Source organism: Geotrypetes seraphini, chromosome 12 (genome assembly GCF_902459505.1).
Source record: "Geotrypetes seraphini chromosome 12, aGeoSer1.1, whole genome shotgun sequence".
NCBI classification, from domain to species: Eukaryota; Metazoa; Chordata; class Amphibia; order Gymnophiona; family Dermophiidae; genus Geotrypetes; species Geotrypetes seraphini.
In genome coordinates, this window is record NC_047095.1 from 83416230 (window position 1) to 83430099 (window position 13870).

The window sequence follows — 13870 nt, forward strand, 5'->3', positions numbered from 1 at the left end:
CTTCCTTCCCATCCTCCTCAGTATGTCACATACAGCATGTCACATTACACAGACTTTGTGTAATGTAACATGCTGTATGTGACATGCTAAGGAGGATGGGAAGGAAGAGGTGCACACTCATAACATCATTATATATTCATGAATCAATCTGATAATCATCACCACCAGGCTGTGTGTGTTATGGGATGGAGGAAGAAAGGTGCATGGGATGGAGGAAGAAAGGTGCATGTTTAAATTGCGCGGGGACAGAAATCCCACCCGTCCCTGCCAAAGTCCCATCTGTCCCCGCGAGGAATCCCCTCCGTCCCCGCGAGGAATCCCCTCCATCCCCGCCCGTCCCTATAAACTACAGAAATAGTTATTTCATTTAATTATGCTACTGAATTAAAGGCTCTGGTAGAAATCCATTTAAAAATAAGCAAAAAGACTTTATTAATTTGGAAATATTAATTGGGAAGAATACATACTTTGTAAACGGGTTTCAACCAGAGCCTCTAATGTTTATAAATTTTTATCAACACAACTAATATACTACTTTATCCTGAAGCAAAAAAAAAAAAAAAAAAAAGAATTTTTTTCCTACCTTTGTTGCCTGGTTTCTGCTTTCCTCATGTTCTCATTTAATTCCTTCCATCCACTGTCTCTCTTCTTTCTGCGTCTTCCATTTGCTCTGTTACTGTGCCTCTCCCTTTCTCCCCCCTCCCAAATTGGTCTGGCACCCATCTTCTTCCCTCCGCTCCCGCCATAGTCTGGCATCTCTATCTTCTTCCCTGCCAGTGTCTTCTCCCCACTCTCTCTTCCCCATTTCCTTTCAGCGTCCTTCTCCCCCCCATCTTCCCCATGTCCTGTCAGCATCCTTCTCCCCCCTCTGTCTTCCACATTTTCTTTCAGTGTCCTTCTCCCCCATGTCCTTTCAGTGTCCTTCTCCCCCTCTGTCTTCCCCATGTCCTTTCAGCGTCCTTCTCCCCCCTCTGTCTTCCCCATGTGCTTTCAGTGTCCTTCTCCACCCCTTTGTCTTCCCCATGTGCTTTCAGTGTCCTTCTCCACCCCTTTGTCTTCCCCATGTCCTTTCAGGGTTCTTCTCCCCCCTCTGTCTTCCCCATGTGCTTTCAGCGTCCTTCTCCCCCCCCTCCCGTCTTCTCCATGTCCTTTCAGCGTCCTTCTCCACCCCTTTGTCTTCCCCAGTGCTTTCAGCGGCCTTCTCCCCCCTCAGTTTTACCCATTTCCCTTAAGTGTCTTTTCTTCTCCACTCCACCTTTCCTCCCTTTCTCCCTCCCTGCCCCTTACCTTTGTGGCGCTTCCCCACCCGACCGACAACAGAACAGGCCCGGTCGGACAAACCTCCCTGCCCTGTAGCCACGAATCTAAATTACCTTCTTACAGCAGCTGGAGTATTGAAGCTGCTGTAAGAAGGTAATTTAGATTCGCGGCTGCAGGGCAGGGAGGTTTGTCGGCTGGGCCTGTTGTCGGTCGGTCGGGAGATGCGCCACAAGGCTAAGGGGACCTGATCGGCTGTGCACACTCCCCCCCCCCCCCCCCTTCGGTACACGACTGCCTTTTCCCTACCTGCCCTGCTGCAAGCAGCCGACCGGAAGTCTTCCCGATGTCAGCACTGACGTCGGAGGAAGGGAGGGCTTTGCTTAAGCCCTCCCTCCGACGTCAGCGCTGACATTGGGAAGATTTCCGTTCGGCTGTGTGCTGCGGTAGGGCAGGTAAGGAGAAGGAGAGGAGACTATGCTTGAGACCCTGGGGGAGCCCGGGCCCCCTGTCGGCTCCGGGCCCCTGAATGCAGGACTGGTAGTACTGCCCTGATGGCGGCCCTGCAAGTCAATATCAACTTGTTAGTGTTTGGAACCAACTTCCTTTGGCATTATCGTCAGTTCAGAAAACTTTTAAAGTCTTTTTTTGTTTCCATCATGATTGATTTAAATTTGGCTTAAATTATGCTATGTAAATTATGTTTTAAATCTAATTCCCATATATATTGGTCTGGTTCTTTCATGTCTTTTATCTGTCCTTGAACTATTTAGGTAAAGGCGGAATAGAAAAAAAATTATTAAGAAAGGGAGCAAAGTAGGACCTGGAAATGGAAGGGAGGGAGCAATGTGGGACCCAGCCTCTGCTTATATACGGATCGCAACATTTTTGGCCATTTTCAGTCCTAAAACTAACCTTGACATACACAAGATCAACTTGGATGAATATATGGTATATGATAAAAATTGCTTCTGGCTATTTTATAGTTTTGATGTTTGTTGGGCTTTTTTTTTGGTATGTTCTTTGTATGAGCAACAAGATCTTCAGAAAAAGTACTGTAGAAATACATTTGATTTGGCTGCTTTTTGCTTTTGACTGCACATTTGTGTTTCCACACTACATAAAATGTCTACCTTTTCACTTTCGGTTGCAGCATTCACACTGTGTGTTAGCCCAGAAGGAGAACTTCTTGCCTTTGATTCACAAATTTTGATTATTTTATACTACAAAGGTGTGTTCCGCATGACTCTATACCCCGGACCCCCGAGGAAGGAGTGTTTCTCCAGAACATGGACCGTGTTGGGTCCGCATTCCATGTATAAGAGAGCCATTTTTTATGGATTACTATTTTATATAGACTTTTAATAAAGATTCCTGCACCTTGTACATTCTACTCTGCAGTCCTTTAAGAACATAAGAAGTTGCCTTCGCTGGGTCAGACCCGAGGTCGATCGTGCCCAGCAGTCTGCACCCGCGGCGGCCCATCAGGCCTATGACCTGTAATGTGATCCTTCTCTTATCCCTTTTATCCTTCTATCCATACTCTGTCTAAAACCTATCTTTACCTCTATCTGTATCCTTCAATCCCCCTATCGTTCAGGAATTTATCCAATCCTTCCTTGAACCCCCGTAGTGTACGGTACACTGCCCTATCACAACCTCTGGAAGCGCATTCCAGGTGTCCACCACCCTCTGTGTAAAAAATAACTTCCTAGCATTGGTTCTAAAGTTGTGCCCTTTCAGCTTCTCTGAGTGCCCCCTTGTGCTTGTGGTTCCCAATAATCTGAAGAATCTGTCCCTTTCCACCCTCTCTATGCCCTTCATGATCTTGAAAGTCTCTATCATGTCTCCTCTGAGTCTCCTCTTTTCTTTGTTTTTGGTGTTTACCATTATGTGGACAACATGAATTGTTTGTTTTCTCTTTCCAAAAATGCAAAGACTAGGGGACATGCAATGATGCTACTAAGTAGTAAATTTAGAATGAATAGAAAATATTTCTTTATTCAGCATGTAATTTAAACAATGGAATTTGTTGCCAGAGAATGTGGTAAAAGCAGGTAGCTTAGCGGGGTTTTTAAAAAGTTGGGTAATTTCTGAAAAGAAAAGTCCATACATAAGTCATTAAGATGGACTTGGGAAAATGTACTACTTTTCTAGGATAAACAGCATAAAATCTGTTTTTACTCTTTTGATACTGGACTTCATGAACCTTTGGTTTTTACCAGTATGGCAAAGCTTGTTATGTTGGATAAATTCTTGAAGGAAAAGGGGATTGAAGGATACAGATAGAAGTAAGGATAGGTTTTTTTAGGGCAGGGAACACTTGACAGGTCATGGACCTGATGGGCCGCCGCGGGTGCGGACCGCTGGGTGCGATGGACCTCTGGTCTGATCCCGGTGGAGGCAACTTCTTATATTCTTATGTTCTTGTTCTTATGTTCACTTCTTACAAAATTGTTCTCTAATTTTGTTTTTCCTTGTTTCTAATATTTATGATTTTTGTCTTGCAGACAGGCTGAGATCCTGAAGGCTGACATGACCGGTGAGTGACTGATTCTACAATTTATCGTGGTCAATCTGTTAATCTCAGGAAATAGACTAACATTTAACCAATTGTTTTAATCTTTTGTGTGACCAATGTGATTTTCTGTTACGTCCCCTCCAGAATCAATACAAAAGGTGTTTTATCTCAACCCATGAACCAGGTCTTGCAGAAAACCACATACTTTATTTCCTCTGCTCCTCCCACATAGCTAAGGAACACAGAGCCCCATGCAGTTTTTATTTCTCAAAGCGAACCGTGTAGAAGTCTTTCTGATCTGCTCTGCTTCTGGTAACATAGTAGATGATGGCAGATAAAGACCTGAATGATCCATCCAATCTGTCCAACCTGATTCAGTTAAAAATTTTTTTTTCTTCTTAGCTATTTCTGGGCAAGAATCCAAAGCTCTGCCCGGTACTGTGCTTAGTTTCCAACTACTGAAGTTTCTGTCAAAGCTCACTCCAGCCCATCTACACCATCCCAGCCATTTAAGCCCTCCCCAGCCCATCCTCAACCAAATGGCCATATACAGACACAGACCATGCAAGTCTGCCCAGTACTGGCCTTAGTTCTTCAATATTTACTATTATTTTCTGATTCTAGATCCTCTGTGTTCATCCCACGCTTTTTTGAACTCTTGTCACCATTTTCCTTTCCACCACTTCTCAGGAGCGCATTCCAGGCATCCACCACCCTCTTCGTAAAGAAGAATTTCCTTACATTGCTCTTGAGTCTATCACCCCTTTTTCTTATTTTTTCATTTAAGTTCATTTTAGTCGGTGGCTTTGGTGTAGTGAGACTCCTTTTGGAGGGGTTCTGTGCTTGAGAAAGGACGCAGTTTTCTTGGAGCCAGTCTGCAGCTTCATAGGGCAAACTTCAGGTGTACCTGTAGAGCCACCTTAAAGCTCGGGGTCCCTTCCCCTAGGAGCAAGCTTGCTTGCTTCCTGACCTTTCAGAGGCTTAAGTGCAGACTGTTTGCACCCTGAGTAAGAGCCCTTGGGGGGTATCAGGGCGCAGTCTACATTTTCCCGTCCCCGGTCACGTTGATAGGTTCTGAGGGGGCAGAGGTTTCAGTAGGGTCTGTCCAACTGGCAGCCCAAAGATCCTGAATATTGGTCCATTTGGAGAAAATTTGAAGCAGAAGTTCCTTTCCCTTCACTTCAGTTGCAGTGAAAAAAGCTGACAGGCATGGCACTCAATGTCTGTGAGTACAACTCTGTTATCTCCTATGAGAAAATCAGAAAGGCCTAAAAATAGCTTTTTTTATCTGTTTCTGGGGGTAGAGTTCAGGTCTCCCACCTCCAAAATCCCTATTTCAGTGTTTATTATTTTACATTGTCTTCACGGGCTGTTTTTGGTGCAATTTTCGTGGAGGCAGCCATCTTGGATTTTATTGATCTTCTTTTTTCCCCCACCCCCTCACAGTGTTTTTTTTTTCCTGTCTCAAAGCCCCTTTATTTTTGTATAATATCAAATGGGATGGACTCTTCTGCTCCTAATCTATTGAATTCATGAGAGGATTGCGACAGTCAGGGATCGAAGGAGCATCTTTGTACCGCGGCACGTGAGGGAAGGGGTTGGGAGCTTCGGTCCTCTCCTCATCTGAGTCCTCTAGGGCTGGGGAGCTAAAGTGGGTCCACAAAATGGGAAAAATATCCCACTCGGTGTTTGGTTTTGGCAATAGTACAAATAGCAAGTGCACAGAGTTTGGGGACTCTTTGCAGGCCTCATCAGGGGCCATTGGGACACCACCTCTGCTCAAGTGTGTGGCCTTTCCCTGGGCTTTATCCAGCTTATGTGAAGAGCTGAATTTATGAACCCAGCTCATACACGCAGCCAGCAGATTGGAAGAAATGCACTCTGGACAACTTTTTGAAACCTCTTAGACAGTCAGGTTCAACTGGTCAGAAGGCTGGTAGCAGGAGGCCAAGAACCATTTAAATGGCACAAAATGTTCAACCATTTACTACCCCCAAGATTAAAATTATTTTAAAGTGCTACTCAGTATACAATTAGGTTTCTCTATGCCAAAAATGATTGATATTTGACCAGTTTTGTAGAAGGTATGCTGACCATAGGAGGGGTCTGGGTTTTAGTTTTGGTTCACAGTGTCGAAATTCAGTACAATCCAATTACGATAGAGAAATTATGATAGAGAATTACAGAAGAGAAAACAGAGAATGCCTGCCCCCCCCCCCCCCAGCCAACATCTCCATCACTCCTGTCCCAGCTCCCCTCACCTCTGTTCCAACCCCCCTCCCCAGCCAAGATCTATTACCCTATCCTCCCCAATCAGCACTTCTCAATCTCTCCCCATTGTCTTCAATACATCCTGTGTACCTCGGGAGTGCTGATTTAGGCAATCTGCTGCCAGCTTTGTAGGCTTCCCTGTGGTCTGGCCCGAAGAAAGAGGAAGTGACATCATCGAGAGCAGAACCATGGTAGAGGGAAGCCTGCAGAGCATGTGCTGGTTGCCTGAAAATGTCACCGGCTGCAATTTGCACCACAGAAATGGGAGTGTTGAAATTCTGCACAGAACACCGGCAATTCTGTGTCCCTGGGCATTCGGCACAATTTCTGCAATGTGTAGTTGCGCAGAATTCTGCCAGGAGTAATGTGCATTCCCTTAGTGCCAGCAGCAGATGAATCCAGAGACTGGTGGGAAAGCACACATCTGCCAGCAGGTAGAGATAGAGAACTGACTTGTAGGAATATATGATGGATGGAACCTCTCCTGGCCAGTTAGTATGCTTTATCTCCAGCAGATTGGATGGCTGCTATCTTGCTAACTCTTGGCTTCAGCTCTGGGTCTTGGAAGGCTATTTTCTCCTTTGGCTGCAGTCTCAGTAGAGCTTAGGGTTGTTGGCCAGATGGAGCCAGCTTTGGGGGCAACACCTGGGCCCTTCCAGGTCTCTTCCCCACCCTCCTCGCATAGAATAATTTATAAAATTGCACTGATAACCTTTAAAATCCAACAAACTAATGCACCAATATTTCTGGATCATCTTCTAATACCATATTCTCCAGTTATGACACTTAGATCAACCAAACAGCATCTGCTGACTATCCCTTCTTTAAAAGTAATAGGTACTAGGAGATCTACTATTTTTTCAGTTGTAGCACCCCAGATCTGGAACAACTTACCAATTTACTTACGTGGTCAGTCCTCACTAGAAAAATTTAAAAGCTCTTTAAAAAGTTACTTGTATAGGGACGCATTTGAGACATAGCATAATTCTTCTATCATTAATGCATATGCTCTAATACTTAATTTTAATCAGACTTTACATATAGGTTGTAATCTCCTTTATCCCAGGACAAGCAGGCAGCATATTCTCACATGTGGGTGATGTCATCCACGGAGCCCCGATGCGGACAGCTTTTCAAGCAAACTTGATTGAAGATTTCAAGTTTGCTAGTGCTGCACCACGCATGTGTGTGCCTTCCTGATCCACTAGAGGGCGCATCCCCTCCTCATGGTCTTCAGTTCTTAGTTTTCCGCGGAGCCAGAAAGCCCTGTCTCTCTTCTCTGCGTTCTTCTAAGTGCCTTTCTAGCACCGCGGGTTCTTTATTTTGTTAGGGAGTCGCTGTGCGTTTGTTGATTGATCGTGTATTCCTTTGTTTCAAAAAAAAAAAAAAAAAAAGGACTTTTTATTGGTTCCACCGGCAGGCCCTTCTTGGGCCTCAGCCATGCGGCTAGGCCTCTTTTGGCTGCAGCTGTATTTTCTTCTTCCTTGGCCTCTCTCTGGGCTCACCTCGTGTGAGCAGGATGGCCGGGACCCTTTTTCCTTCGTTGGAATCGGACTGAGTAGTTTCGATCCCCGGTAAGTCTTCTTTCTTTCTTTCTGTTCTTCTAGCTGCGTTACCTCGGTAATGCCACCGGCTGAGTCTCAGGCATTCCAGGCATCGTGTGCAGTCGTGCCCGCCTCTACGAGACCTTCGAAGCGTGCCTCCTTTCATGGGAATACACATCTCGAGGTTGCCCTTTATGGAGCGCACTGCTGCACCTTTATTACCAGTTTAATTGGTACGGTGCCGACTTCTGAACCTCGATGTGCCTCGACGACGACTGGAGCTTCGTGTCTCGACGTCGGCTGAGGCTTTGTGCCTCGACGTCGACTGAGGCTTCGTGCCTCGACGTCGACCGAGGCTTTGTGCCTCGACGTCGACTGAGGCTTCGTGTCTCGACGTCGACTGAGGCTTCGTGCCTCGACGTCGACTGAGGCTTCGTGCCTCGACGTCGACTGGGGCTTCGTGCCTCGACGTCGACTGGGGCTTCGTGCCTCGACGTCGACTGAGGCTTTGTGCCTCGACGTCGACTGGGGCTTGGTGCCTCGACGTCGACTGAGGCTTGGTGCCTCGACGTCGACTGAGGCTTCATGCCTCGACGTCGACTGGGGCTTCGTGCCTCGACGTCGACTGGGGCTTCGTGCCTCGACGTCGACTGGGGCTTCGTGCCTCGACGTCGACTGGGGCTTCGTGCCTCGACGTCGACTGGGGCTTCGTGCCTCGACGTCGACTGGGGCTTCGTGCCTCGACGTCGACTGGGGCTTCGTGCCTCGACGTCGACTGGGGCTTCGTGCCTCGACGTCGACTGGGGCTTCGTGCCTCGACCTCGTCTCAGGCTTCGTGCCTCGACCTCGACTGGGGTTTTGTGCCTCGACGTTGACTCCGGCTTGGTGCCTCGACGTCGTTTGAGGCTTTGTGTCTCGACGTCGACTGCGGCTTGGTGCCTCGGCGTCGACTGCGGCTTGGTGCCTCGGCGTCGACTGCGGCTTGGTGCCTCGGCGTCGACTGCGGCTTGGTGCCTCGGCGTCGACTGCGGCTTGGTGCCTCGGCGTCGACTGCGGCTTGGTGCCTCGGCGTCGACTGCGGCTTGGTGCCTCGGCGTCGACTGCGGCTTGGTGCCTCGGCGTCGACTGCGGCTTGGTGCCTCGACATAGAATACGGCTTGGTGCCTCGACGTCGTCTACGGCTTTGTGCTTCGACTTTCTGCCTCGACATCGACTGGGGCTGGGTGTCTTCGACGTCGACGGATGCTTTGTACCTTCGACGTCAGCTGCGGCCGTGTGCTCCGCGTCACTTGACGCTGTGCTTCGACGTCGCCTGAGGCTTGTGCCTTGACGTCGACTGAGGCTGGGGGCCTCATTGTTGGCAGGAGCCCTGTGCCTCGTCGTTGCCGAGGCTTCGTGCCTCGCCGTCGACTGGAGCTTTGTGACTTGCCGTCGCTAGGGGCTTTGTGCCCTTTGGTTGGCTGTGGCCTTGTGTCTCGATGTCGACTGTGGCTTGAGGCCGCAACGTCGCTGGTGGCTTTATACCTCCGCAGCGGCTGAGGCTTTGGGCCTCGGCGTCGACTGCGGGTTTGCGCCCCGTTATTGACGGGGGCTTAGTGCCTTGACGTCGTCTGGGGCTCTGTGCCTCGGCGTCTCCATCTCCTGTTCGAAAGGGTTCTCCGCTTTCTCTTCGGTTCAGTCCGGGCAGCCGTGACGGACTCTTGTAGTACGGAGTTCCGTTTCCTGGAGGAGACTCTCTCCCTGCTCCGGCTCTATTGCTCCTGCCATGCGTCATCTCGCTTGGCGCAGAGTGTGGCTGAGGATCCGAACCTCCAGGATCGTCTCGCCACTTTTACTTGCGTGAGTTCTGTGCTTCTTGAGGCCTCTCTTGCGGTGGCCACTAACCGCCTCTCAGGACGCGACCGGTCCTTCGCCTATCGGGACGCCTTCAGCTGAATCCCGTCTGCCTTGGTGGTTTGGACTCCTACTCCGGAGGGGCCCTCCGGATACCTTTCTTGTGTTATCTCGGCCTCCTTCGCAGCAGCCGCAATAGCTGCAGCAGCGCCGGGTTATGGTCCAGCCGCCGGCTTCGGCGACTCCTGGCCGTCTTTTTGACTATTCTCGCATAGCCTCCGGGCGGCTCTCCTTCTGGGGATTCCTCCCCTCCCTTCGGGAGAGGTGTCTCCGTGTCTACGCACCGGGAGTATAGCCTCGCTTCTGTCGGTTGGGCATTCCCATCCTCCCATCTGCGTCTGGTCCTGGCCTGCCCGCCCCAGTCTCGGGAGTCTGTCGGGGCGGACCTGGACCCAGTTGGTCTGCGCTCCTTCTTGTCTCGGCCTCAGGGGGAGGTCCTTGTTTGGTTATGCCGGATGGTGGCCCCTCTGTCCTCGGTCCGCCTCCGGTTTTTTCTGCCTCTGCCTCGGCAGGCCGCCTGTCTGCGCTTGAGTCAGATGGTGTCTCAGCGGTCTTCGGCCTCGGCCGAGCTGATGCTGATCCTTTTGGGATCATGGGTCTCCACGGTTCATGTCCCGATGTTCGCCTGGTTTCATCTTCGTGTTCCCCGCTGGACCCGAGCATCTCAGTGATGGCAGGATCGGGATCCCGCTTCCCAGCACATTGTGGTGCCTCCCTCCTTGACACGCTTGTTTCGTTGGTGGGCCACCTCTTCGTATCCCCGCATCAGAAGGTTCTGCCGATGGACTCCTCGGCATAGGCTTAGGGGTGCACCTCGACGGCCTTCGGACTCAGGGTCTTTGGTCGGGTGCGGACCGTCGCAGCCGCATCAATCTGCTGGAGCTCCGGGCCATTTATAATGCATGGTGGATTTTCGTTCTTGGTTGCAAGATTGCGGGGCCCTGGTGCGTCCCGACATCCCGGTGGCGATGTACTGTGCCCAAGCCAGGGTGTACAGGTTCCCTGTTACTTTGCAGGGAAGCCCTTCGTCATTGGCAGGGGGCGTTACACCACTACTTCTTTCTTCGGGCGGTGTATTTCCGGGACGAGCAGTATTGTCTGATGGACACGTTGAGTCGCCCTTTTCGGCCGCATGAATGGTCGCTCCATTCTCAGACTCAGCGGCATGTGGTTGTTCGGTGGGGAACCCCACAGGTAGTTCTGTTTGCTTCGCCCCTCACTCACTGGTTGCCTCTATATTGCTCGAGAATGTTCTCCCGGGTTCGCATCGAGGTGGATGCTTTCCTTCTCGATTGGATGGGCAGGTTCCTCTATGCGTTCCCTCCCTTTACTCTGATTCTCAGATCTTTGATGCACCTCCTGTCGGGCTGCGCCACCATGATCTTGCTGGCTCCTCTGTGGCCCTGACAGCTGTGGTTCTCCCTGCTCCTTCAGCGTGTCAGGGAGCCTCTGCTTCTACCTATGTTCCCTTCTCTGCTGTCTCAGTGTTGAGGTTTCTGTTGCCTCCCAATCTGCAGTCTCTCCACTTATCAGCTTGGTTCCTCGCAACGTGCCTCCCTCCTTCTGTTTCTCTCAGTCGGTGGGGATATTCTCGAGGCTTCTCGTATGGGCTCCACTCGGCAATGCTTTTCCCAGAAATGCTCCTGCTTTGCTGCGTGGTGTGCTGAGCACGGCATGGATCCACTCTCTGCCTCCTTGCCTTCAGTGCTGGATTATCTGTCCACTTGTCTCGGTCTGGTCTCAAATCGACATCTATCCGAGTCCACCTTTGTGCGATTGCTGCCTTTCTTCGGCCGCTGAATGGGAAGCTGTTCTCCGTCCATCCGACGGTTTCCCGCTTTCTGAAGGGTCTCTTCACTGTTCATCCTCCGCTCAAGCCCCCTCCGGTGGTTTGGGATCTTAGGGTGGTCCTGGCTCAATTGGTGAAACCTCCGTTTGAACCCATTGATAACGCTCTTTTGATCTGTTTCACCTGGAGGGTGGTATTCCTGGTTGGTCTCACGTCTGTTCGTAGAGTCCGTGAGCTGCAACCTCTAGTTGCGGACCCGTCTTCTGCTGTTTTTTGTCAGGACACAGTGGTCCTGCGTACTCATTCCAAGTTCTTGCCCAAGAAGGTTTCGGACTTTCATTTCAATCGTTCCATTGTTCTTCCGGTCTTTTTTCTGAAGCCCCACTCTCATCCTGGCGTGGTGGCGCTTCATACGATTGACTGTAAGAGGGCGTTGACTTTTTATCTTCAACGCACTCAGTCTCATCGGACGGTTCCTCAATTGTTTTTGTCCTTCGGCCCTACTCGGGTGGGACGCCCAGTTTCCCAGCGCACCTCGTCCAACTGGTTGGCTGCTGGTATTTCTTTTTGCTATGCTCAGGCTGGTCTCGCGCGGCATGGTCGAGTCCCGGGACATAGAGTCCGAGCGATGGCGGCTTCTGTAGCTTCCCTCAGGTCAACGCCTATCGAGGAGATTTGCAAGGCTGCCACTTGGTCTTCGGTTCATTCTTTCACCTCCCACTACTGTCTGGATACTCTGTCCAGGAGCGACGGCCGGTTTGGCCAGTCGGTTTTGTGTAATCTGTTTTCTTGAATTGCCAACTTCCCTCCGTCCCTTTTTGGTTAGCTTGGAGGTCACCCACATGTGAGAATATGCTGCCTGCTTGTCCTGGGATAAAGCACAGTTACTTACCGTAACAGGTGTTATCCAGGGACAGCAGGCAGATATTCTCACAACCCGCCCGCCTCCCCAAGGTTGGCTTCTTTGCTAGCTATCTAAACTGAAGACCATGAGGAGGGGATGTGCCCTCTAGTGGATCAGGAAGGCACACACATGCGTGGTGCAGCACTAGCAAACTTGAAATCTTCAATCAAGTTTGCTTGAAAAGCTGTCCGCATCGGGGCTCCGTGGATGACGTCACCCACATGTGAGAATATCTGCCTGCTGTCCCTGGATAACACCTGTTACGGTAAGTAACTGTGCTTTACTTCTTCTCCAGGTTTAGCCATGCTTTCAAGATTAATTTTTATTACCCTCCAGTTGTTTTTTTCCCTAAATGAACTCTATTTTCTTTAAAGATTGTAGTTCACCCTCCTTTCCTTTTGTACTGGTAATTGTTTGTACATATACACTGTGGCCCTGATTCTCCAAAAGTGCGTCCCGATTTTAGGCAGCTGTAGGCGTCCTACAGCTGTCTAATCAGCCAATCGGGATGCACGTTTAAAAAAAAAAAAAATGCTCCCCAGGTAGGCCGCCTATATTGAAGGCGAGGCCCGCAAGACACCTAGGCCCTGATTCTGTATAGGACGCCCGGGAGAGGCGTCCTATTCAGAATCGGCCTACACTAAACCCCGATTCTGTAACCGGCGTCCATGTTACAGATGCTGGTTAGAGAATCGGGTTAGATTAGACACGGCCCGCTACACTTATCGCGGCAAGGGATCTCTCTGCCGCTGTAAGTATAGCGGGCCGCGGCCTGTCCGATCGCTGGCAGGAAGGGTGCCCAATCCCTCCTGCCCGAAGACGCACCCTCCCCCCCCTGACAATATTGATCGCTGGCAGGAGGATGCCCAATCCCTCCTGCCCGAAGACACACCCTCCCCCCTCCGGCGCTAACAACCCCCAAACCTCCACCCCACCAAACTAACCTGTTCTTACGGCCAGATGGGTCTTGCCCGTCCAGCCGGCAGGCACGCCTGGTCGAAATGAGGCGGGCCCGCCCCTTCCCGGCCCATCCCGCCGAAGTCTAAGGCCTGATTGGCCCAGGCTCTAGAAGCCTGGACCAATCAGGCCTTAGGCATAGCGGGTCCGCCCATCCCCACTAAGTCTAAGGTTTGATTGGCCAAGTCTAAGGAGTGATTGGGCACCCTTCCTGCCAGCGATCGATATTGTCAGGGGGGGGGGGGGAGTGTGCGTCTTCGGGCAGGAGGGATTGGGCACCCTTCCTGCCAGCGATTGATATTGTCGGGGGGGGGGGGGGAGGGTGCATCTTCGGGCAGGAAGGATTGGGCACCCTTCCTGCCAGCGATCGGACAGGCCGCGGCCCGCTATACTTATTGCGGCAGAGAGATCCATTGCCGCGATAAGTATAGCGGCCGCGTCTACTTACAGTGTAGACCAGCATTTTGCTGGCCTACATTTTAAGCTTCTCCTCTACTAGGGAGACACGTAGGGCCGCCTAGGTTCGCCTAAGGCCCTTAGGCGAGCTTAGGCATCTTGTGGGTCTCCCTAGGCTCCCGGAGGCGCCTTCAGGCCTGCCTGGGGAGCATTTTTTTTTAAAAACGTGCATCCCGATTGGCTGATTAGACAGCTGTAGGACGCCTACAGCTGCCTAAAATCGGGACGGTACTTTGGAGAATCAGGGCCTATATGTTTATTTGTATAAAGTTGTTTTA

General features: G+C 50.7%; 1 protein-coding gene across 4 annotated transcripts in view; it reads left to right on the forward strand.

Moving 5' to 3' along the window:
- SMG7 (SMG7 nonsense mediated mRNA decay factor) overlaps positions 1 to 13870 on the forward strand; it is a 268133-nt gene that overhangs the window by 47820 nt on the left and 206443 nt on the right. For all 4 annotated transcript variants that reach the window (XM_033915789.1, XM_033915787.1, XM_033915788.1 and 1 more), the window contains exon 2: positions 3768 to 3799. In XM_033915789.1, the coding sequence (XP_033771680.1) occupies positions 3768 to 3799 (32 nt within the window). The remainder of the gene's footprint in view (positions 1 to 3767; positions 3800 to 13870) is intronic.